Below are 26,451 nucleotides of genomic sequence, written 5' to 3' on the forward strand. Positions count from 1 at the left end.
AGAAGCAGGTGCAGCCAGCTTACGTCTTGGGTCATGCCTGAATCATTTATGCCGTCTCTTGTGGCTGGTTATCAGTGAACTGTGTCACAACTTGGGCTTGGCACCCTGTGCTCTGCCTTCTGTGTCTGAAATGGAATCTACGCAAATATTTGTTGATTGAGTCTCCTGTGTCGGGGGTGCAAAATGGGAACAAAACTGTCTTTGATGTCTTGGGTCTCACACCCTGGGGATGGTTGAATACACAAAGAGCTTTTCACTCCAGCTTCTCCCTGTCTTCTAATTTACTCATTTTTTACTAAAAACTTTGGCAACCTATTTTTGAGATGTGTTGCAAGTGAATGAAACTGCTTTTGCTATATTCTTTCCTGGAGTGAATATAATGATACCTTTTATGATACCCCGTGGTTCATAAAGATCAATAAAAATGTTAATGGTTAATGTTTGACCGAAGGTAAAGGGAGAGGCCGGGAGACAGAGCAGTGTTGAAGGAGTGTCCTCCTGGGAGAGACTCAAGTCACGGCAAGAGTCTCAACAACCGAATGGAAGGCATTTTCTAACCATCGTTTTGTTACTTACAGAAAGGTAAGGGTGGACATTTCTTAACTATGTCAATAATATTTTTCTTTAAGGATGACAAAATATCTGGGGGAGTGGGATCACTTAGGAAGTTGTTGAACAAATTTAATCTTTGAGGTGGGCTATGTAACCGTGCTGGATGATAGAGACATTTATTCCTGGTGTGACAAGTTTTGCTGGCAGGGCACAATTTCTTTTCATAAGTTGATGTTTTACACATTCATTTGAAGAAGTGGCTTTGGCTGAATCCAAGTTGGTAGTGGAGTTAAAGGAAGGTTGGCTTCTCTGATGATGTAACAAGTGTTATACCCACTCCTTTGTGATGAACCTATAAGAGTGCCTGATCTAACGATGCTCTGGGATTCTTGTGTTCCAGAAATTGGAGTTGGACTCTCATTCTGGCAAAGGGCTTCAGTTCTCAGATGCAGTCTTTACAAATTCAGCATTTGTTCTATCTGCTTCCCAGAGAAGGAGATTGGATTTGGGATTCTTATTGTCTGGGACACAGTGTGGAAGCAGAGTAGAGAGGAGAAATAGTCTTTGTAGAAAAGAGCTGGGATAAGGACTGAAGACGGAACTAGAGCTGCCTGTGCAGTTGGGAAAGGAAGATGGTTGTATGTGTTGGTCAGATCCTGGTGCTGCTGTTGGCCTTGCTGGTGGATGTGCTATCTGATCATGAACGATTGTGTTGTGATGTTAAGTTACATTCAGCTTGGTATCTTCCAAAGCCCAGTCCTTGTCTGTTTTAGTTTTTTCTTTATTACAAAGGACTTTATGGGGATAGATGGCCTCTGTGGTGGGGGATATCAAGCAGGAGATTGAAATACCAGAGAATGCATTGCATTTCTATTGTCTTTATTTTTCTTCAAGAAAAAAAAGACGAAATCTCATTTATACCACAGGGGGAATAGATGACATTCAGCTCTCACCAGGAAACAGAAGCCTATCCTGAGTCAGGGTTTACAGTGGGTCATAGGACATGCAGCTCCTGAGTCTTCAGGGCTGGGCAGGTTTGTCATGATCAGCCAGGACGCTCCAAGCAGAGAGCTTTGCTCCTTGAAGCTTAATTTTCTCATCTATAAAATGGAAGTACTTGTCTAACTGGAGCTTTGCGAGAGGTAAGCTACATAAGCAGCTGAATAACTTACTACACTGCATGGCATATGGTAGACATTCAGTGATATCATCTCCCTTTTCCATGAGGAAGTCCAAGTTGGTGACTCAGATGAAACCAAAAAGTCACTGTTTGATTCTGTAGGGAAAGGCAGAAGTGATGCCAGACAAAGAATGATTTTCGTTCTGTAGGAGAGTACTTTTCTAGCAAGGAAGTGGGACACAACAGTGTCAAAAGGGAATAAGAGAATGGTTTTTTCTTTGTAAGAAGCACTTAGAAGTCTCTTGTGGTTCCCATATGTCTTCAGGTGAGGTGTACAGATGATGTCCTTTGAAATTCACTGTGATGACCCCTAAAAGAAGCCATCCTAGTTCAAAGGGAAGGTGCCTCTCTATCACCTCCTCCCTGCTCTTCAAAAACCCAAAATATATCCTGGCAGAATCTCAGCCTCTTGTTCCATTGTCAAAGGAAGTTTGTGGAAAGGGGAATGAGCCCCCCACTTTTTCCATGTCGAGCGATGGCTCAGGCCGGCGCCGTAGCTTAACAGGCTAATCCTCCGCCTTGTGGCGCCGGCACACCGGGTTCTAGTCCCGGTTGGGGCGCCAGATTCTGTCCCGGTTGCCCCTCTTCCAGGCCAGCTCTCTGCTATGGCCCGGGAAGGCAGTGGAGGATGGCCTAAGTCCTGGGGCCCTGCACCCGCATGGGAGACCAGGAAAAGAACCTGGCTCCTGGCTTCGGACCAGCATGATGTGCCGGCCGCAGCGGCCATTGGAGGGTGAACCAACAGCAAAGGAAGACCTTTCTCTCTGTCTCTCTCTCTCACTATCCACTCTGCCTGTCAAAAAAAAAAAAAACGATGGCTCCAAGGGAGAAGGCTAGGCATCAGCCTGCTCACTTCTCTGAAGGTCCATAAATAAGCACTCGTACAAGCGCTGGTTTATATGAGAGAGATACATAGATTTATTTGTTGGCCTAAAATTGCATTCATTCAGAAATCCCTGGTGTTGTTTCAAATGGGGACTAGCCTACTCATACATAATCTCCTATTTCCTTGTTTAGATAATCTATCTGTTACTTGTGAGATAATCTATTTGTTACTTGAGAGCAAACAGTAATGTGTACTTAGGTATAAAACATACCAACTTAATAGAAACAGATATCAACCCAGTGTCTGAGGTTTTAATTACATTAAAGTTGATTAGTTTTTTCGACAACATATAGCAGACTAAGCTATACCTGATTGTTGTGTACGTGCTACAAAGAACACTCATTTTCTCTTAAAATATCCTATAATGCTGACATGTTGAATAGTCTCATCCGTGGAATCTGAGTCAATAATTTCTTACCATCTAGTAATTGTTTGAAAACATTAGGACTTAAAGTTCTTGTGTAAGAGACAAATAGACTCAAAAGTGTAGGTTGGTTTAAGCTAAAGATGAGTCCCTCTTCCTTACCTGGAGGCCGCGTGGCTGAGTGGTGCCACGCTTGAGCTCTGTGTTCAGTTCATAACCCTTCCTCAGTTTCCCGCCCTGTAGGACAATCACTCTGCATTGTAAGATTGTTGTGCTGTTTAGCTGACATGAGTTGTTCAAAGTGCTTAGTGGATACTCAGAAAATGCAAATCTTTTAATGTTTCAATGATAAGAAATCCAATTCTTGATGAGGTTTCCTCATGGTTTGGTACTATTAATTAAATGGGATTAAATTTTTGCTTTCTCTCCTTCCATCCCAGTTGTCACTTATGATTTAATTACAGAAATGAGGACGTTAACCTGCTGTCCTTGAATATGACTGCACATTGTTGCCTTCGGGTTACCTTATAAATGAATTAGTATCACAGCAAGGCTTTTTGTCTAATTGTTCAGTGTCCAAATCCTACGGGGTGAAATCTGATGTGGACTTTCCTCCTACTGACTTTCTAAGGCCCGAATGTGCGACTTTATTACTTTGACAAAATGTTCATCTGTATCCTTTACTCAACATCAAGGTGTGTTGTACAACACAGGAAGAAACACTGTCACAACCAATCAAGCACCTTTGATGAGAAGTTGTGTTCCCATGAGGCTGGGTGAGACACGGGTGATGCTCTGCTGGAGACCTAGGAGGGTCCTGGCCCTGCCCTCCTCCTGGGGCTTCTGCCGCGTGAACCTGTACAGCACAAGGAGTTCGGTGCTAAGCCCTGTCACCCCAGACTGGGGCCTCCCTTCCACTCGGGGCTGGCCTGGCCTGCAGCTCGGAGGAGGGGACTCTCTTCCTTGCTGACCTCCCTTGCTCAGTCTGCAGGGTGCTGGGTGGAGCAAATGCCAACCGGGCATGAGCAGAACCACATTTCAGTGATAGACCTTGGAGCTCATTATTCTTTTCTTTGATAAGAATTATGCTAGTGACTCATATTGTAATGAACAATTTAAAAAAACTTATTTGAGAGGCAGAAAGAAAGAGAGAGAAAGAAACTCCTATCTACTGTTTCACTCCCCAGATGTCTGCAAGGGCCACATCCAATGCCAAAGCGAGTAGCTGGGAACTCAATACAGGTCTTCCTTGTGAGCGACAAGAAGCCAACCACTTGGGTCACAACCTCTGCCTCCCAGGGTGTACGTCAGCAGAAAGCTGGGGTCAGAAGTGGAGTTAGGTATCAAACCCAGGAACTCTGATGTGATGTCTGTCTCTGTCTCTGTCTGTCTCTGTCTGTCTGTCTGTCTCTCTCTCTCTCTCTCAAGATTTATTTACTTACTTGAAAGGCAGAGTTGCAGGGAGACAGGGAGAGACAGAGATCTTCCACCTGCTGGTTTCACTCCCCAGCTGGCTGCCATGGCCAACCTGAGCTTCCTCCAGGCCCCTTGCATGGGTGGTAGGGACCCAAGCACCTGGGCCATTTTCCGCGGCTTTCCTAGTCCATTAATAGGGAGCTGGGTCAGAAGTGGAGCAGCTGGGACACGAACTTGTGCCCACATGGGATGCTGGCATCGCAAGTCATTGCTTTACCTGCTCCTCCATAATGGCAACCCCCTAATGTGATGTCTTTTTTTTTTTAAGATTTTATTTTTTTTGAAAGGCAGAGTTAGGCAGAGACAGAAGCAGAGAGAGCGCTCTTCCATCCGATGGTTCACTCCCCAAATGGCTGCAATGGCTGGAGCTGGACCAAACCAAAGCCAGGAGTTTCTTCTGGGTCTCCCACATGGGTGCAGGAGCCCAAGGACTTGGGCCATTTTCTACTGCTTTCCCAGGCCATAGCAGAGAGCTAGATCTGAAGTGCAGCAGCTGGGACTTGAACCAGTGCCCATATGGAATGTGGCACTGCAGGCAGCGGCTTTACACTCTACGCCACAGTGCCAGGCCCATGTGACATCTTAACCACTAGGCTAAATACCTGCCCCAATTTCAACCATTTTCAGTTCCTCAGAGGAGGCGTCTATTCTTCCTACAAGCCCATCAACCTTATCATGAAGCCTACTGATCAATAACAACCTCCAGTTATGCGTACTTGTAAATCCAGATTTTCATATATTCCAAGACTGGTGTATATCTATCTTGCAAAGTTTAATGAGAGAAAAAGAGAGCTCGCGTGCATGTGGGTGGTGGGTATGCTTGCATCCCTCCCCCTTTTCCTTCCTCTTCCCACATAGCCACGTTTTCTCTTCCCCCCTCTCTATTCCAAAAGCAAAGTGCAGACGTCACCGGATGAGCGATGGTGTGAGCAAGCTTTGAGTCGGATCTCATTCATATCTGGCCTCGCCTAAAACTGATTCGGTGCTTAGCAGTGCGTGCTGCAGAGGGGAAATAAGTGGCACCCGGGGTATTTGGTGCCTTTTGGCCCTGGTGATATTGTGAATTCCAGTCACCTTCTCTCCTGCCCACACCACCTCAGGATATTTGAAAACAAATTGTGCCATCTTCTCCTCCTGCACTTGCTTTGTTCTTTGGAACTGCATGAATTGTTTTTGTATGGAAAACACTTAAGGCTTTTTTTTTTTTTTTTTAAAGAAAAAGGACAAATAGTCTTGTCTCTGTTTAAGATTTGCCTAATGGTTAGCTGTATGCAGGGGCTAAGACATCAATGTTGGCATGTTGAGTTACTTGTGGTTCTGGGACCTAGAAATTCCTGTCCTTAGAAAAGTAGGGCAATCCCAAGTGCCTGAACCTGTCTCCTGGAGGCTTTGGAGCCTGGCAGGAGAATCGGGAAGCCCCCAGCATGTGTGGGCACTGCCCCCCGGAGGCCACTTTCCTCAGGCGACTCCGGAGTATTAGTTTGTATTAGTTTGCTTGAGCTGCCGTAACAACACACTGCAGAACGGATGGCTTAAACCCCAGACATGAGTAGTCTCACAGCTGTGGAAGCTGAAGTCCAGGATCAAGGTGTGGGTGGTTCCTGAGGCCTGTGAAGGAAGCATCCGTTCCAGGTCTCTCTTTGGAGTCTGTGGCTGCCTGGCTTCCTGTGTACGTGGTGTTCTTTCCGTACAGGAGGCTGTTTCCACGTTTTCTCTTTGGATAAGGATACCGGTCAGCTTGGAGTAGGGCCCACCCTTATGACTTCATCTTAATTTCATTAATTCTATGAAGGCTCCAAATAAGGTATCTGGGAGGTAGGATTCCAACATCTGGATTTTTTTTTTTTTTTTTTTTTTTTGTGGGACAGGGTCGAGGGGAGGAGATAGAGCACAATTTAACCCATAACACTTGGCTGGATTAAATATTGGGAGTCTCTTGTAAAACTCAGTGGGGGAATGAGACTGTACAACATAGAGACGTTCACAGTAGGAACAGTGCCCCAGGCTGACATAGCTCTCCCTTTGTGTGTGTGTGTGTGTGTGTGGTATTAGCATGTGATGAGGAAGAGCAATCACAAAGTAAACACAACAACAAAACTCTTTTCAAATTCTTTGGAGGGATAAGTGATGGATTGAATTATGCTTGGTGTTTTATATGAATGTTTATGTTTTCTGAGGGAGAAGAGTATGGTTTTTCTTTTTTTAAAAATATATTTTTGAGATTTTATTTACTTATTTGAAAGGCATAGTTACAGAGAGAGGAAGAGAGATAGAGAAAGAGCTTCCATTCACTGCCTCCCTCCCCAAATGAGCACAGTGGTTGAGGCTGGGCCAGGCTCAACCCAGGAGCCTGGAACTCTATCCGGATCTCCCATGTGGGTGCAGGGTCAAAGCACTTGGGTCAACTTCTGCTTTTCCCAGGAGCATTATCAGGGAGCTGGATTGGAAGAGGTGTGCCTGGGCCTCAACTGGCGCTCATATAGGAGGCTGGCATCACAGATGGCAGCTTTACCCGTTATGCCACACTACCCCTCCCCCAAGTTTTTAAAAGGCATGTATGATTAACAGCACAGGCAGTGGGACCTTGGGCAAGTCTCTGAACTTCCTAGAATGTCACCTTTTGACTTTCAATCTTTTTTTAAAAAAAGATTTATTTATTTTATTTGGAAAGCAGAGTTACAGAGAGGCAAAGGCAGTAAGAGAGAGCAAGGTGTCTTCCATCTGCTGGTTCACTCCCCAGATGGCCATGAAGGCCGGAGCTATGCTGATCCAAAGCCAAGAGTCAGGAGCTTCCTCTGGGTCTCCCACGTGGGTGCAGGGGCCCAAGGATTTGGGCCATCTTCTGCTCTCCCAGGCAATAGTAGAGAGCTGGATTGGAAGTGGAGCAGCCAAGCCTCAAACCGGTGCCCATATGGGATGCCGGCATGGCAGGCAGCGGCTTTACCTGCTAAGCTACAGCGCCAGCCCCTCCTTGATTTTCAATCTTTAAGAGGTGGATTCTGAGGCTGGCACTGTGGCACAGCGGGTTAAAGCCCTGGCCTGAAGCGCCAGCATCCCATATGGGCACTGGTTCTAGTCCTGGCTGCTCCTCTTCTGATCCAGCTCTCTGTTATGGACTGGGATAGCAGTGGAAGATGGCCCAAGTCCTTGGACCCCTGCACCCACGTGGGAAACCTAGAAGAAGCTCCTGGCTCCTGGCTTTGGATCAGTTTAGCTCTAGCCATTGTGGCCATCTGGGAAGTGAACCAACAGGTGGAAGACTTCTCTCTGTCTCTACCTCTCTGTAACTGTATTTCAAATAAATAAAATAAATATTTTTTTAAAAAAAGAGGTAAATTCCAATTGTATGTGCTTCAGGAGCTTCTGAGACATCAATAAGAGGATTCATATCAAGATCTCAGCACTGTGTGCACATTGTTTTCAATAAATATTAGCTGCCGTAGTGTTGTTGTTCTGGCTGGCCACTGATCTGGGATGTGCAGGGATTCCTGTGTTCTCTGGGCTGTGGTGAACTAAATGAAGGCACCAACCCTGCATGCCAGGCTGCAGCTCTGATCACACATTGTCAGCAGAGACCCCAGCTGGTAGTCACAGCAGGTGGTGGTGGAGACATCTGCTAGCTAAGGTGCCTCCACATTTTAAGGACTGAGACCTTCTTTTAAAAATTCCTCCCCTAATTGATTTTCTTTTGTGTGCCTAAATTTTTATTTGTCTGTTTGAGGAAGAGAGATCTCCCATCTGTTGCTTCTCCCACCAAATGCCTGTGGCAGCCAGGGTTGGGCCAGGCTGAAGCCAGGAGGCAGGAACTCAGTCCAGGTCTCTCCTATGGGTGGCAGGGACCTAAGTGCTTGGGTCATTATCTGCAGCATCCCCAGGTGCACATCAACAGCAAAGAAGTAGAGCCGAGATGCAAACCCTGACACTCCCATATGCGATGTGGGCATCCCACGTGGTGTCTTTAACCGTTGTGCCAAATGCCTGCCCTTACTATTTTTGAAGATTTATTTATTTATTTATTTGAAAAGCAGAGTTATAGAGAGAAGACACACACACACATTTTCCATCTGCTGGTTCATTCCCCAGATGGCTCCAAGGGCTAGTCCTGAGCCAAGAGTTTCATCCGGGTCTCCTATGTGAGTGGTAGGGATCCAAATACTTGGACCATCTTTTACTGCTTTCCCCAGGCCATTAGCAAGGAGCTGGATTGGAAGGGGGAGCAGCCAGGACACAAACTGGTGCGTATATGGGATGCTGGTGTTGCAGGCAGCAGCTTTATCTACTGTGCCAAAATGCTGGCCTATTACTATTTTGGAAAGCCTTTTAGCTATGTTGTTAAGAGTATGCTTGGACTCTCAGATAGTTGGTATAGAAAAGGTCTGAATTCAGTCCTTGTATCTGAGGGAAACCTGACAAACAGCAAGAATGCTAAGCAGTTGGTGGGATCAGCTATTTCAAAGAATTTACATGCAATGGCCCTGAGTTATCTGGAGTTGTACTCAGATCCTTTCCAAGCACTGCTCATGAAGCAGTCTATCATGTGCATATATCTTGTTGCTTTTAGGTGAGCTCAGTCTGAAGCGACAGCGTCTCACCATGTCGTCGTGACTCGGGGTATGATGCTCAGTAGGGAATTTTGTCCCTGCAAAGAGGAAATACGAGTAGGGCTTGTTTGACAGACCAGAGTCCCCTTCTGGCTTAACCCTGGCATCAGTGTCATCTGCTTGGAATTGGTCAGAGGATGTTGCTACAAAGGCTTCTTGGATATTCGCCTTAGCAGGGCCACCAAAAGCCGAGAACTGGGAAATGAGATTTATTGTCTGATGTTTGAGCTCTGGTGAGGCCAACTTGGGCAGCAGAACAAATTTTTATTTGACGAACATTGCTCCAAATATGAGCTCATTGAATCCCATCACTCTGAGAGATGGACGCCGTTATTATCTCCGCCTTACAGGAGAGCACTTGGGGCCGGGTCCCTGAGCCGCCAGTCCAGGTCCAGAGTCTGCGCTCCCAACCACTGCAGGGTGTGGCAGGCTTGTCCTGGGATATCCCAGCACCCTACTCATGGGAGGGGAAGGCGATTGCTCCTCTTTGCCACTGGAAACTTTTCTGTGTCTTTAAAGGACAAGTTCATTTTTACTTTTACATTTTTAGATTTCATTAAAATGTCCCAGACAGCAGCCTCTTTGATTGATCATCTGATTAAAAGAAGACATTCACTTTATTTTCATGTTCTTTTCTGTCATTCAACTTGTTTGTATTTCTTTTGTGGATTAAAATCGCTCAAGGAAAAAAATCGGGAGCATTTGGCCTGCTGCTGAGATCCATGTCCCACATGGGAATACCTGGGTTTGAGCTGGCTCTTGCTCCTCGCAGTGCACAGCTTGGAGAGCAGCAGTGACAGCTCAGGTGATTCTGTTGCTGCCTGGATTGACTTTCTTGTCTCCTGGCTTGGGCCTCTGGCCTGGCCTGGCCTGGCCCAGGGGCATCACAGACATTGGGAGAATGAAACGGTAGATCTCTCTCTCCCTCTCCCTCCCTCCCTCTCTCCCTCTCTCTCTATGTCTCTATGTCTCTCTGTGTGTGTCTCTCTGCCCTTCAAATGAATAAATTTTAAAAAATCAAAGTACAGATGATCTGTTTCAACCTGTTCTTAGCTATGTATTTAAAGTTTTCAATCTCAAGTTAGTTTCCTTTGACATGTTAGTTCTGGAAGGTCTTATAGGTGAGAACAAACTACTAGATATACATACTTAACTAGGCAATCACAAATGTTTTAGAATTTAACAAATATCTGTTGAGGGCTTAGTGTATATAAGACAGTATATAAAGATCTCTGAAAGGTTAAGTAAAATAATGATGTAGCCTCTCCTCTGATGGATTTCAGTTTTTAGTTGAGGCATTAACATTATCAGGTAAATAAATGATAAGAAATAAAATGCAGGGTAAGGGGCAGTGTTGTAGCACAAGTCAAGCTGCCGCTTGGGGCTCCTGCATCCCATATCAGAGTGCTGGTTGAGTTCCAGCTACTGTACTTCCAATCCAGCTCCCTGCCTCCAGGGAGGCAATGGATGATGGATCCGGTGCCTGGGCTCCTGCACCTATTTGGGATACGTGGATGAGGTTCTGGGCTCCTAGCCCATTTGAGTGGATGGAAGATTGATCTCTCTTTCAAATAGATAAAGATAAGCAAATAAACATTAAAGAAAATACTGGCAGGATGGGGCTTCAAGAAGAAGAGGATTCTAGCTGGAAATCAAAGAAGATTTGCTGAAGGAAGTAGGATTTAGGTCCTAGCTCCACAAAGGCCAACCCGGTACCCTTGTTTCAGTACCTCAGTTCCTAGCATGGTATCTGGAACATACTAGAAGCCCAATGCACTGTTTTTAAAATAAATGGATAAAGTGGACCTAGATGGTAAGATGGGAGAAGTGGAAGTAGAGATGAGGAAGGATAATCTCAACCCACGCTCACGAAGCAATTCACTTACTCTGGGCCAGGCCCGGTGCCAGGCGGGGAGAGCAGCAAGTGCTGAAGCATGGACCGAGGGGAGCTGGGTGCAAGGTCCATCCCGGGGGACAGCGTGGCTGGGTGTGGGGAGGGAGTGGCAGATAAGGCTAGAAGAGGTGGGAACAGCATGGAAAGACCTGGGCTGCTGAAGGGTTGGTTGAGAAAGAACCCCGAATGTGTCATCATTGTCTGCATTTCTACTTCTGTGAAGGAAAAATCGGCTGGTAACATGGTCATGTGTATTTTGCTAATGTAAAAGCGTTGTTAGGCTTAAGAAAATCAATATATGCAGTTGTATATATACATGTGTCCCTCTGTATCCTTGGAGACTGATTCAAGGACACGCCTCTGCCCCCATGGACTCTGGACTCTGTGGGTACTGAAATCTCTTACTGGTGCAGTGTTTGCATATGACCTAAACAATCCTCCCACATACTTAAACCATCTCTAGGTTACTTAGAATACCTACTACAGTGTAAATGCTGTGTAGATAGTTGTTATATTGTTTAGAGAATAATGATGAAAAATAAATTTTGTACAGTACAAAGTTTTTTAAAGATTTATTTATTTGAAGGGCAGAATTACAGAAAGAGAAATCTTCCATCCTCTGGTTCACTCCCCAAATGGCTATAACGGCCAGGGCTGGACCAAACCAAAGCCAGGAGCCTCTTCCAGGTCTTCCACATGGGTGCAGGGGCCCAAAGACTTGGGCCATCCTCTACTGCTTTCCTAGGTGTGTTAGCAGGGAATTGGGTCCAAAGGGGAGTAGCCATAACTCCAGCTGGTACCCATGTGGGATGCCGGCACTGCAAACAGTGGCCTAGCCCACTGCACCACAGAGCCAGCCCACAATTTCTTGTCTTGAATATTTTCAATGTGGTGTTGAATTTGTTAATAAGGAAACTGGGGCTCCAGAAGACCATGGACTTCATCTTCAATCTGGAACCTGGGATTGTTGCTTGTTTGTGTTTCCAAATCAAACAAGCAATGTAAAGCAGCCCCCAAGAAAGTCATGTTTAATGATAATGAGTTAATTCTAAAAAATATTTGGACCTGAAATCAGATTGATTGTGTTGAAAAGCTAATTTTTATATATTCAAGAAATTCATGGATCTAAAAGTCCAGAAGGATTTTAATCCTAGCTTTTCCTTAAAATATCTTTGAAACCATGGAGTAAGGTACTTAACTTATACAGCATGTATGAAATTTTACATATACATTATGACATGTACGTCTGCACCTGCGCCTGCATCCATTTTCTGTAGCTATCAGGCTATATGGGAAGCAGTAGAAAGCTTTGTAAGAAGTTTTGGGCTTTAGAATTCACAGATCTTGTCGGAAGCATGAGTGGCTTACTTATCAGCAAATTGCTTGACCTTAGGCAAACTGCTTAACTTTGAACCTCAATTTCCTCGTCTATAAAATGAGAATAACAATTCCCAACGCATTATGTGTGTGAGAAAGCCATAAGAGCATCTATTTATTACTGAGTAATTTCTGGGTATTTTCCACGGGAGGAGACTGAGGCACAGAGGTGACGTCATCCACTTGTGGAAGATCAGCTCGGAAAACGCAGAACTGGATTTCCTGTCCAGGCTCTCTGACTCGGAGCCTGCCTTTTGCATTATCCTCTTATGCCATTTTAAAAAAATTAAAAATTAAGGCCAGCGCCGTGGCTTAACAGGCTAATCCTCCGCCTTGCGGCGCCGGCACACCAGGTTCTAGTTCCGGTTGGGGTGCCGGATTCTATCCCAGTTGCCCCTCTTCCAGGCCAGCTCTCTGCTATGGCCCGGGAAGGCAGTGGAGGATGGCCCAAGTGCTTGGGCCCTGCACCCCATGGGAGACCAGGAGAAGCACCTGGCTCCTGGCTTTGGACCAGCATGATGTGCCGGCCGCAGCGGCCACTGGAGGGTGAACCAGCAGCAAAAAGGAAGACCTTTCTCTCTGTCTCTCTCACTATCCACTCCACCTGTCAAAAAAAAAAAAATTAAAAATTATTTGAGAAGGAGAGAGCTCCCATCCTCTTATTTACTATCCAAATGCCCACGATGACTGGGGCTGGGCTGACCAGAAGCAGGGAGCTGAGAACAGAATCCAGCTCTTCCAGGTAGGCAGCATGGACCCAGCTGCTTGAGCTATCACCACTGCCTCCCAAGGTCTACATGAGCCAAAAGGTGGCGTTAGGAACCAGAGCTGGGATTGCACCCAGGTCCTCTGCTGTGAGATGCAGCTTTCTTTTTAAGATTTTATTTTTTGAGAGGTAGAGTTATAGATGTAGACAGAGAGGTCTTCTGTCCAGTGGTTCACTCCCCAAATAGCCGCAACGGCCAGAGCTAGGCTGATCCGAAGCCAGGAGTTGGGAACTTCCTCCAGGTCTCCCATGTGGGTGCAGAGGCCCAAGCACGTGGGCCATCTTCTACTGCTTTCCCAGGCCACAGCAGAGAGCTGGATTGGAAGAGGGGCAGCCAGTACACGAACCGGTGCCGCAGGCGGAGGCTTAGCCTATTACTCCACATCGCTGGCCTGAGATGCAGCCATCTTAACCACTAGGCAAAATGCCTTCTCTTCATTCCCCCTTCCTTTAAAAAATGTTTATTATTTTAAAAAAGTTATTTTGGAGAAAGCAAGTGAGCTTCCCTATTTGCTGATTTACTCCCCAAATGCCCCCAATGCCTGGAACCAAGGTCAGAGCCAGGAGCCAGGAATGCAACCCAGGTCTCCCACAATAGTGGCAGGAACCCAGTTACTTAAGCCGTCACTACGGCCTCCTGTGCTGAAGGTAAGAGTTGGAGCCAGGAGTCAATGTGGGGTGCAGGCTTCCTAACAGGTAGGCTGAACGCCTGCTCCAGGCTCCGCTGCTTTTAAAGGTCCCTCCACAAATCTGCCTCATTGGCTCTGCTAAATACGTGGTCATTTCTTCCTTATCGCCCAGGGCATTCCTAAGACTTTTGCCTCTTTACAGTTCAAGTATCAACTCTACAAATAGACCCAAAAGCCATGGTGTTATCCCTATCTTTGTCTTCAAAGATGAAATGTCTTAGAAAAAGGAAAATTTCTCCTTGTATGAATGTAAAGCTCCCCATAGGAGAAAACTATTTTTCTTGTGTAGCCATTGAAGTTGTTTGAAGATTCTGTTAACATTGCCTGAACTCCTCATTCTGCTTCCATATTTATTTCTCCTCGATATGACCCAGGTAAATCTGTAAAACAATTGGTTATGTTTGCTTTTAACTACTTTCAAAATGTTGTCAAGTGATGTACCAGCTGTGTGTGCGTGTGTGTGTGTGTGTGTGAGAGAGAGAACAAGAATGTGTGTGTGCTTGACAAGCTGATTATTATTTTTTTAAAATATTTTATCTCCTATTTTCTAATCATGTAGTCATAGTTGCTACTTTCTTTTGAACTCCATATATATTGTTAAGCTAAACTCACATTAAAAAAAAAAGATTTATTTGAAAGGCAGAGTTATAGAGAGAGGAGAGGCAGGGAGAGAGGGATCTTGTATCCACTGGTTTATTCCCCAGTGGCTGCAATAGCTGGGGCTGGGCCAGGCTGAAACCAGGAACCTGGAACTCCATCTGGATCGTCCATGTGCACATAGGGGCCCAAGCACTTGGGCCATTTCCTGCTGCTTTCTCAGGTGCCTTAGCAGGGAGCTGGATTAGAAGTAGAGCAGTCAGGAATTGAACCAGCATCCATATGGGATGCCAGCTTCACACGTGGTGGCCTAACCCTCTGTGTCACAATGCCTGCTCCCTAAACTTCCAACATTTCAATGCAAGCTTTAACAGATGAAGATTTTTTTTAACTGAGACAAGATTAAACATGATATTTTTAAAGTATGTGCTAGCATGTGGTTCAGAGGGTTAAGCTGCTGCTTATGCTGGCATCCCATTTCAGAGTGATAGGTTGAGACCCAGCTGTATTGCTTCCAATCCAGTTGACTACTAATGTGCCACAGAAAGCAGCAGTGGAAGACGACCCAAGTATTTTGGGCTCCTGCCACCCATGTGGGAGAAGTTCCGGTCTCTCAGCTTAGTCTGTCCCAGCCTGGGCTGTTGTGGCCATTTCAGGAATGAACCAGTAGATGGAAGATCTCTCTCTGTCTCTCCCTCTCTTAGTCACTCTGCTTTTCAAATAAATAAAAAAAATCTGTAAAATACTAAAAAGCATTTCCTTTTTATGAAGTTCTGTATATTTTTTCATTTGTGTAAGAATTCCAATATGGAATAGATAAGGAATTATCCCAGAAGTCAATTTATAAGCAGAGCCAAAAATAGTTGTACACCATAGTATCTGAGACACACTTTATTAGAGTGCTAATAAGTCAAAACATTTTACAACTCTAATAAATGAAAAATAGAATATAAGAAAATGAATTCAAATATTTTTATTTCTTCCTTCAGATTACTCTCTCGGCTCTCCTGTTGTTTCTACAAAGATCCTTTTCTTCCCTCCAACAGCCTCTACCTGTCCATCTCCAAAAGCAGTACTGACATTTTTATCAGAATTTACCAAGTGCTAAAAGGAAAATGGTTAAATGCTCTCTAAAGAAGTTTGCCACTTGCATATTTTATTAAATGTGAATTCAGGAAACAAGCTAGTTAAAATGTGAGAAAACTCAAATCTGTATTTTAAAGAATTGTTTCCTTCTGTAGTTAATTTGACTTGTGTGGTTTAAAGTTTGTTGCTATATTTGCATCTTCTTTATTTTGATTCTTATAGAGAAATTTCTACTCTCCATTTGATTTCTTGTAGTATATCCTTTCTTTAGTGAGTGACAAAGACAGATATGGAACATTCAAGGATAAAATTGAAGGAAAAAATGTAAAAATGGTACATCACTTGACAGCATTTGGAATTATCATTTTTAGCATCTAAATTTTTGGAGTGGTTAATTTGAAAAAATATTATTTGAAAGAGAGAGTTCTCCTATCTATTGGTCTACTCCCCAAATGCCTCCAACAGGTGGTGCCTGGGCCAGGTCAAAGCCAAGAGCTGGGAACTCAGTACATGTCTCCCAAGTACTTGAGTCAGTGCCTGCTGCCTACTGGGATATGCATTAGCAGGAAGGTGGAATTAAGAGCAGAGTGGGGATTTGAACCCTGGCAGTCAGATAGGGGATGCAGGTGTCTCAAGTGATATCTTAACCACTGTGCCAAACATCTCCCCCTAGAGTGGTTAAAATTTTAATGATTTTCCAACAATGAGTATACTGGTGATATGTTTTCAGTGCATAAAAGCTTTAAAAATGAAAGAGGATGAAGAAGTAAACCAGGATCATAAAATGATAACCAGAGATAATAAAGTGGTTGGAATTTTAGGCAGTGGATGTATTTTTGATTTCCTTGAATCTTTTGGTTTGCTTTCTGGAGTCCAGCATTGTGCTGGGCAGCAATGCTTTGTAGGCCACATGGGAAACATAGCCCACATTTTTGCATCAAGTAGTCATGACATGTCTCAGTGAAAGTATAATTTCTGTGAAATGTAGAGCCTCAAGGAAGAAAGGGAAAATAATATTGAACAGAAGACAATAAGGGCAGACTTGGGATTCTCATTTGGTCTCTTTTGGAGGCATAGGTAACACATTTTTTCCTGAAGTGTATTACAAGGGTATGAACTTTATTTAGAAGGCCAAAGAGACAGCCGGTGAGATCTCTGAATGAAGGATTGCCAATGTTCTTTAGTGCTTCCCACCTGAGAAGTCTAATATTGTGAAGCTTTGAATCAGAACCATTAAACTTAAATTGACCTCCTTATGTATGTATTTGAGATGCATAGATACTGAAAGACAGAAATACTCCCCAAACTCCTGCAATGGCTGGGACTGGGTTGGGCTGAAGTTTGGAACTAGAAACTCAATCCAGGTCTCCAATATTGGTGGTAGGAGTCCAGTCACTTGAGCTATCACTGCTGTCTCTTTGGGTCTACTTTAGCAAGAAGCTGGAGTCAGAAGCTAGAGCTGGGAATTGAACCCAGGTACTCTGATATGAGATGTTGGTATCTTAACGGGTAGCTTAGCTGCTAGGCTAAATGTTCAGCCCCAGAACTACTAAAATCTTGTGTCTAGTTATCTTGGCTGTTCCTGACCCATATATTAATAAAATTTATAATATAAATTATATATAATAATAAGAGTATAATAGTATAATTTAATGAGTAAAACATATAATAAGGGTAAAATTATTTTAAAGCATTAACAAAAAATGAGTGGGGATTATATTTATTGCCTATCATGTAAGCCTTAGAATGAAGGAGACTAAGAGTGAGGCAGTTAAAGACATGACATTATGGAGCATTTGTTTCAAAGTGTTGACTTGCAGGTTACCATGGATGAGGTTTCATGAAGCTCCTGGAAGGTCAACCCGTCCCTTATAGAGGAGAGTTTGGTCTTTAGGGATCTCATTTTACTACATTTATCACTGAATCACATCCATGAGTCTTTATGGGTTGGAAGACATGATTTTCACAGACTGGTAACTAATCATATTTATCTCCGGTTTATTTGCAGGCATTTGAATGAAGAGTATCATGATGACTCAAGCCCATCTTCATTCCCTGTGTCTTCTTATACTATATTTGGTAAGAGAGTAGATGTGTTTCTCCATTTATTTACTAGAATACGTCTGCCATCTTCCTGCCCTTACCAGGGAAAGAATAGCAATCATCCCTGTCAAGAAAAAAAAATGTACTCATGAATATTAAGTTGCCATATGGAGTGGGCACTAGTTTGTCATCATATATTTTCAGTGAGATGTTACCTATCATCTGTCTCTCCTTCAACCTGGGGAAGCACTTTCTTGTCAGCTCTTAAAAGCCAGTATCATTTGATGGGCAAAGTTTAAAACGATCCATTCAGGTCTAGACCTTCATGCGTAGCTCAAGGAATCCAGAAAAAAATGAGAGTGATATATATGAATATGTACATATTCATTAGTCTATGTCCCTTAAACTTGACTTTTTTTTTTTTTTACTTTGACAATGAAAAAATTGCACCCAAACATCAAGAAAAGCATTTTCTCTATTTTTGACTCCCTCCCACCCTGTTCTTTTCATAGGTGGCTTGGAATTTTGGGGTTAAATTGGTTCTCAGCCATTTGTTGACAAAGGTTTCCTGAGCTTAGAGCTGGATGGAACTGGGGGGTCCCAGCCATCATCCTTGGGCTAGATAGTGGGATTCAATCCTTGTTTTCCCACGGGGCTCCTGATATTCCCAAAGCTTGCCAAGAAATTTGTTGTATTATAAAGCAGGATTATGGGAGTGTATTTTCCTTTCTCTAATATAGAAGTTCCTAGATCCTTACACCTCAAATCTTGTTTCCCTTTCTCTGGAATCCACAAATAACACACCAAACTCCAAATCCCAGAGAGCCCCAAGAGCCTACACATTTCAAAATATTTATAAAGAGAGTCAGACTTGTACAGCTAGCAGAGCCGTCCCTGTTGGACAGTGTGTGTGTGTATGTGTGTGTGTGGGTGGTGGGGGGATGTAGTTCAAACTTCTTGAGCAGTGTGTATCCTCATGGTCTGCGGATTCGAAGCTTGTCCCCAGGACGCGCTGTGCTGTAACGGCTGGTTCAAACACCCCCACTCACCGTCTCTCTTCTTCCTGTCCTCCTGGACACCCTTTGATATTTACAGTATCCAAGGATGGTGGCAAAGTCAAGCCTGGCTTCAAACTCAGCGCAGCCACATACCAGGAAGCAGAAACTGAGTGACTCACCCAAGCTTTCCACTTCAGATCTCTGCCCCGTGACACAGGTCTCATGATACAGCTGGGACCAGGGCATTAGGGATGCCCAGTCTGTCAAGTCTGTACATGTTTTTCAAAGTCTGAAAAAATCAGAAAATTGGGACATTTCTGGTCCCATGAATTCTGGAGAAGGGATACTCAATCTGTAGTACTTGCCTTAAGAGATGCTGTTGTAATTTAATCAGACCACATTTATTAAACTCTTGGATCAGTGATTGGCACACTCTAAGAACTCAATGAACAGTAGCTTTTTATCACTATAGCATTTTGGGTCCTCAGGGCATGCATCTGAATGGGCCCTGCTTTCCACAAGGAAGGGACTGCATTTGGTCACCTTTGCAGATTTAGTGCCTACAGAGTGGTGGCAACAGGGTAGAAAGGAAATATGCAAATGGAGGCTTATGTTAAGAAATGGCTAATCCTCCGCCTTGCGGCACCAGCACACCGGGTTCTAGTCCCGGTCGGGGCACCGATCCTGTCCCGGTTGCCCCTCTTCCAGTCCAGCTCTCTGCTGTGGCCAGGGAGTGCAGTGGAGGATGGCCCAAGTGCTTGGGCCCTGCACCCCGTGGGAGACCAGGAGAAGCACCTGGCTCCTGCCATCGGATCAGCGCGGTGCGCCGGCCGCAGCACGCCTACCACGGCGGCCATTGGAGGGTGAACCAACGGCAAAAAGGAAGACCTTTCTCTCTGTCTCTCTCTCTCTCTGTCCATTCTGCCTGTCAAAAAAAAAAAAAAAAAAAAAGAAATGGCACTCTGAGATCTGTGGGGAGGGGCAAGATTCTGTCTCAGCAATTTGATATTAGTAGACTCTTGCTTGTTGCCTGAGCATGGAACACACATTTTTCTTCCTGGACAAACGTGAAAATGAGGTTCCCTTCTCTACTTGCACCCCTATGGGATTTCTACTTAGAGTGAAACAATGGCCCAAAGCACTGCTGGCAGCGAGAGCCTTGCCCAGGAGGTGGCTCAGCGGAGGAGTCGTCTTCGGGTGAAGGCAGGAGGCTGCTCCCTCCTCAATGAGATCTTGGGGGTATTGCCATAACCACTTCTCCCTCTTGCCTCTGTCCACCTCATATCCCAACCCCCTTCATAGAATGAAGACTAGAAGTTTAGTTGGAGTGTTCTGCCTGCCACTTGAGACTCATCAGCCAATTATTCTAACACTGTGCATGGCTCTTCTGTTTTTTTTTTTTAATTTTTTTTTTTTTTCTTTTAAAGGCAGAGTGACAGGGAGGAAGGGAGCGGATGGGAGGGTGAAGAGAGAGAGAGAAGAGAGAGAGAGAGAAAGGGCTTTCATCAACTGGTTCACTCCCCAAATGGCCACAACAGCAAGAGCTGGGTCGGTCTGAAGCCAGGAGCTTCTGCCAGGTCTTCCACATGGGTGCAGGGGCCCGGGCATTTGTGTGATTCTCTGCTGCTTTTCCAAGGTGCACTTACAGGAACCTGGATCGAAAGTAGAACAACTGGGACTCGAACCGGTACCCATATGGGATGCTGGTGCCACAGGCTGTGGCTTCATCCGCTATGCCACAGCACTGGTCCCTCCTCTGTGCTAAGAGCTGGTTTCACAGGAGATTGGAAACACAGCAGTGACACAGTGCAGAGCACGGAAGAGAGCAAGTAGGCAACCTAGGGATATAGAAAGGGTGCTGAGCAGGGAGGCAGGGGAACCCAAGCAGAAGCCACCTATTCTAGAATTTGCCTGGGACTTCTGGGAGAAGGAGGGCTTGGCACAAATTCTACACAACAATATGTTGAACTCTTGCTGGCGTCTCCAAAGCAGGCCGACCTGGCAAGTGCTGTGGCTCCGTTGGTCTAGAAGGCAGTGTGGCAATGTGGTTGAGAGTCGGGACTTGGTGGGGCACCAGGGCTGGCAGCTGTCTTGGGGCAGCACTAAGTGATCTGTGAGTGCGTTGCCTCTGCTGTGGGGCTACTCTGCAGAACGGTATCCTGAGAGCACGGATCAGAAGAGATGGGGTATGTGGGTGCCACGTCCATGGCTGCCACGCAGGAGAAGCTGGCTGTGTCATCCCACTCACTTGCCTTCGGTTCAGCTCCTTGCTGAAAAGATGATGGGTGCTCTCCGTCCAAGGCCGGCATGGAGCCACCCTCTTGCTCATTCCTAGGTTTCCACCACACAGTCCTGCCCACTTCCGGCGGTGAGGCTTGGTGACTCACCATAGGTGTGCACACGGATTTTGAAATCTTTATAGCCCCGATAGTCGCCCTAATGGGCAGGAAGAGATTCGTTGCCCTGATACAAGGATGCAACTTTGAACCCTCGAGCTCAGACACAGCCTGCCGTTCCTGATTAGGCCAGGCAGCTTGTCTGCCTATGCAAACCACAGCCTTGCTCCCCGCAGGCAGGCTGGTGAGTGTAGTGTTCTCAGATGTGGCCAGCGGGAAGGCTGACCACCTGCTGACCAGGGGCAAAGCTGCTGAAGGTGCCTGGTGTCAGGCAGGAAGGCACAATCCTCCTCTTGCATCAGCCACAGCGCCACGCCGCCAGCTGTACCAAGAACTTGTGCCCCACCTTCCAGAGGAGATACTGGAACTGGCGAAGACTGGAAATGGAGTGGGAGGGCGGAGGAGGAGGAGGAAGGAAGAGCCAGCTGAAAGTCTGCAGAATTATTGTGCGGGTTAAGAATGCTTTCAATAAGTATTTGGGGACATAGAGATTGTGCCTGGATTTGAACGTTATGTATACATGTATTGAAATATCACATGGTGCACATAAAAATGTACAATTTTTTATATATCAGTTAAAGTTATTGTCATTATTATTTTTTTTTTGACAGGGAGAGTCAGACAGTGAGAGAAAGAGACAGAGAGAAAGGTCTTCCTTCTGTTGGTTCACCCCCCAAATGGCCGCTATGGCCAGTGTGCTGCTCAAATCCAAAGCCAGAAGCCAGATGCTTCTCCTGGTCTCCCATGTGGGTGCAGGACCCAAGCACTTGGGCCATCCTCTATTGCCTTCCCGGGCCAGAGCAGAAAGCTGGACTGGAAGAGGAGCAACCGGGACAGAATCCGGCACCCCAACCGGGACTAGAACCCGGGGTGCCAGTGCCGCAGGCAGAGGATTCGCCTAGTGAGCCACGGTGCCGGCCTAGTTAAAATTATTATTAACAATTAAAAATGTTTTTGGCTGCTAGTCACAGGAAATTTGACTTTAGAGCATCTTAAATAAATAGGGGTTTATGATCTCAGGTAACATGGAGCCTGGAGTGGCAACTCAGGACAGGTTGGCAGTTCCACTGTGTTATCAGAGGCTTGGGCTTATCTCTCTTGCCACTACCATTTTTTTAAAAGATGTATTTATGGGACCAGCACTGTAGTGTAGTGGGTTAAGTTGCCACCTGCAGTGCTGGCATCCCATATTGGTGCCGGTTCGAATCCCAGCTGCTCCACTTCTGATCCAGATCTCTGCTATGGCCTGAGAAAGCAGTAGAAGCTGGCCCAAGTGCTTGGGCCCCTGCACCTATGTAGGAGGCCTGGAAGAAGTTCCTGGCTCCTGGTTTCAGACTGGCCCAGCTCTGGCCATTGCAGCCATTTGGGGAGTGAACCAGTAGGTAGAAGATTCATTCCTTCTCTTTATCTCTCTGTTTCTCTGCCTCTGGAACTCTACCTTTCAAATAAATAAATCTTAAAAAAAAAAAAAAGGTATGTATTTGTTGGAAAGGCAAAGTGACAGGGAGAAAAAGAGAGTGAGAGAGAGAGAGAGAGCTCGATCTTCTGTCCTCTGGTTCTCTCCCCAAACGCCCGCAACAGCTAGCCTGAAGCCAGGAGCCAGAAACTCCACCTGGATCTCCCATGCGAGTGGCAAGAACTCAAATACTTGGGATATCATCTGCTGCTCCCCAGGCACATTAGCTGGAAGCTGGATCAGAAGCAGAGTAGCTAGAACAAACCGGGCCCTTCCACATGGGATGTCGGTGTTGGCCCTCCACCACCTTTTGAGCTCAACTGTCCCTCATGGTTCCTGATGGCTTCCCAAACTGCAGATACATCCCTGTCTCAGCAAGAATCAAGGGGAATGGCAATGCTGGCCATATCTTTTCTTTTTTGATGTTTTTAAAAGAGATTTATTTATTTGAAAGGCAGAGTTACAAAGACAAGACAGAGAGCTCAAGAGATCTCCATCTACTGGTTCACTCCCTAAATGACTACAATGGCTGGGGCTGGGCTGGGGCGGGGGGGGGGGTTAAGACAGGAGCCAGAAGCTTCTTGAGGGTCTCCCACATGGTTGTCAGCATTTGGGCCATCTTCTGATTTCCCAGGTGCATTAGCAGGGAGTTGTATTGGAAGTAGAGCAGCCAGGACTTGAACTAGGGCTCCTGCGGGATGCCAGCATTGCAGGCAGGGGCTTACCCTGCTGAGCCACAGTGTTGGCCCCTGTCCTTTTTAAAATTTTCATTTTGAGAGGCAGAGAAACAAACAAAGAGACACACACAGGGAGAGAGCGAGCAAGCATGCTCAGAAGAGAGCATGCATAGAAGCGAGCACTCCCATCCATTGATTCACTTCCCAGATGCCCAAAACAGCTGGGGCTGGGCCAGGCTGGAGCCAGGTGTCAGAAACTGAATATAGATCATGAATGTGGGTGGCAGGGACCCAAGTACTTGAGCCATCGTTGCTGTCTCCTAGGATTGTATGAGAGCAGGAAACTAGAATTGGGAGTGGAGCTGGGACTTGAACTTGGGTACTCTGATACGGGATGCAAGTGTCTCAAGTGGTATCTTGACTGCTGGGCCAAACACTACCCCAGTCCTCTTTCAACCGAAAACCAGAACCTTGCCAGGATCTCTCCCACCCTTCTTAGACTTCCTCCTCTTGCTTCATGAATATGAATAATAACAGGGTCACTTGGCCACCCTTGTGGCTGCAGGGGAGCTGGGAAAGTGACAGTTGGCTTCTTGTTATTTCTGTATTATCAGACAACCAGGATCAACTTAGTGAAGACTCAGCACAGGAGGGATGTAGTGTAAGACCTTCCCCCCCGTCTCTCATAGACTGGTTGTTCTTGGGCTATTCCCTGCAGGCAGTAGTTTCCATGGCAAGACTGACCTTGTTCTCCTTAAAGTGGAAAACGAACTCTCCTCTCCCCTGCCCAGTGCTTACTGTTTTGGTTTTGCTGATCTTGCTCCAAAAACCACTGACTGGCCATGTCATGCTTCTCATGCTAATCTTTCCCACCTCTGACTTCCACCACGAACAGGAGACCTAGAGAAACACCTGGGAAGGAGGGAAGGCTGCCGCTGGGTATGGGGCACCAGGTCCCTGTCCTAGAAGACATCTGTGTGAGTGCATGACTGGCTCACCCTTCCTGTGTGCCCCCGCTCTGCCGTTCCTTTCAGAGGGCCCTCCTGGGGAGACTCAGTGCCCCCCATTCTCCGACTGGAGACAGAGTCACCCTGCATGCATGTCCCCAGTGAGGCTGGCTATGCTGCAGGTCACCTTGGTCACTTCTGCACCCCCACCATGGGCAGTGATGCGTAGTGGCTGAGACTGTTGGTTCCAGCTACTCCCTGGGAAAATTGCTTAACTTCCCTGCACCTGAGTCACAGCACCTATAAAACTGGGCTAACAGTAGTCATTCCCTCCGGCAGGATAGTCCCCGGGGTGAACCGTGCTAGGGCAGAGTTCCTTATGCTTACGTAGCAGGTGTAAGAGCTTTCCTTACTGTCCTAGCGCTCTGGTTACTATTCCACCTGGGTGTGGCTGGCTGAGGGGCTGCTTCGCTTTTAAGTTTAGGCTCTTTGCATTTCTGAACCCAAAGCAGGGGTTCTACTACTTGGGACTACTGCTTGGAGTAAATCTTTTTGTGTTTTCATTTTTTCTTTCTAAATGAGCTAATCAAGTGTTAAAACCAGTAAGCGTTTCTTGAAGTGCAAATTCTTAAGACTCCAAATTCAGACTCAGATTTGGCCAAAGATTACCACGTAACCGTGTGCCGAGCAAGCATTAGACTAAACATGTCTGCATATTTTTTTCTCCCTTATAAATTTGGTTATCCTTGAGGTGACTCTGAACTCCAAAGCACCAAGACTGTGCCTTGACTGTCCTTATCCAATCACAAGAGTAGCGAGAGGTGTTTGAAGAAGCTGATGCCAATCAAGTAGAACTGAGAAGGCAGAGTGGCAGTGTGGGAGACCCTGTGCATTCGCTCAGTCGGACTTCCAGCGTCACCTCTCTAAGCCCCTTTTATTACACAGGAATGTTAATATTCTTCCTGTTTTTTTCTTCCCCATTGTTCTGATGGTTAAACTTGAAAAGCAATGCAAACTTCGGACCAAGCTGGAGCCCCTGTGTGTCATGATCGTATTTCACATTGCAGCCGTGAGAGAATCCTGTGTTTCAGGGGTCAGTTCTGGAAGACCTGACAGAAATCAGCAAGTCACACACACACACACACACACACAGAGTCATGAAGGATGCTCACTTTCTCTCTTTGTTCACAGGCAGCTGGATATGGCCAAGACGGGAAGTTTAGTGGACCCCTGAAACCCATGACATTTTCCATGTATGAAGGCCAAGAACCAAGTCAAATCATATTCCAGGTAAAGGCTCCCCTGGATCCCTGTCATCTTGACTTCTCAGTTCTCGCGTGAACTCTTACGTGAACTCTTACTCCCTTATCTGCGGTCCAGCAGCGGCACGACAAATCTCATGATCAAGAATGACCCAGCTGAGTGAAACAGAGGGGGTCGGGCACAGTGAGGGCAGCACCGCTCCTGCTCCTCATTCAGACTTCCTTAGTCACCTGCAGAGCCAGTGAGCTCACCCCGCTCGCGGGAGCCTGGTGCCTGCAGACTCTGCCTGTTCATTGGAGTGGCCCAGTCTCTGGCCAGAGCGCTGGCCATCTGATCCCTGACCCCCAGGGGCTGTCTGCTCCATAGACTTGCTGCCTGCAGCGTCTGATACCGGGCTTCTCTGAACTCAGCATTGGAATAGACTGGCCAAAGGCCGGTCTTTCCCTCGCCTCTTCCTCTGGGCCCAGGTTTGGGGCCGCACCTGCGGGCTGGCCAAGGCACGCCAGCGGTGGTGGGTGGCTGTCTCACTTGGTTAGATACCTGTGAGGGGCATCAGGGCGGACTGCAGGTGGCATGAGGGACTTCCGTTACCGGCGGCACTGAACCAATTCTGGAAATGTAATGGCGAAGGGCGGTAACATAGGGCTGGGTTGGGCACATGTCCCCTCAGGAAGCAGCTGGTGCCCAGAGATGGGGGAGGGGCTTTAACAAGCCTCAGGGGGCGTCCAGGACCCCTCCTCACTGCTTTTACAGGGGAGCCGCGGGGGTTGCTACACTACCTTCTAAAGCAGGTGCCTTCCATTAACTACTGAGTATTGGTTTTGGGGGGACAGTTCTGGACCACAGAGGAGACACGGTACAGGGTCATCGCAGAGGGGCTCCCTTCAATCAACTGGCAGGAGTGCACGTGCGTCTATGGCCGGCTCTGCCGTGCATGGTGTGAAAAGGGGGTTGGGCCCTGAGGATGTGTGGATGCGTTGAGAGTCCAGAAACGGACAGGACTGACCTGGAGAGGAAGTGAGGGCAGAGTGTCTGGCAAAGGCAGGCCAGGACAGCTGCTCTGTGCGGGCAGAGGCGAAGGGCTCCAGGAGGCTGGCGGCTGCGGCGGGAGAGCCCAGGAAAGAGGCTGGGAGAGGGGGCTTCGGAGACAGACGGGCGCTGGCTCCAAAGCGCTCAGGTTCCCCTCTCCCCCAAAGCAGTGGG

The 26,451-nt window shown here is 46.4% G+C and overlaps 1 protein-coding gene across 1 annotated transcript in view; it reads left to right on the top strand.

Moving 5' to 3' along the window:
- Nucleotides 1-274: 274 nt before the first annotated feature.
- The window catches only part of CDH17 (cadherin 17), a 78,096-nt gene continuing 51,919 nt past the window's right edge, over nt 275-26,451 (top strand). Inside the window, exons 1-3 of the mRNA XM_062189503.1 lie at nt 275-582; nt 17,477-17,547; nt 25,177-25,275. Of these exons, the coding sequence (XP_062045487.1) occupies nt 17,485-17,547; nt 25,177-25,275 (162 nt within the window). The 5' untranslated portion in view covers nt 275-582; nt 17,477-17,484. The remainder of the gene's footprint in view (nt 583-17,476; nt 17,548-25,176; nt 25,276-26,451) is intronic.

Source organism: Lepus europaeus, chromosome 4 (genome assembly GCF_033115175.1).
Source record: "Lepus europaeus isolate LE1 chromosome 4, mLepTim1.pri, whole genome shotgun sequence".
Taxonomy (NCBI): Eukaryota; Metazoa; Chordata; class Mammalia; order Lagomorpha; family Leporidae; genus Lepus; species Lepus europaeus.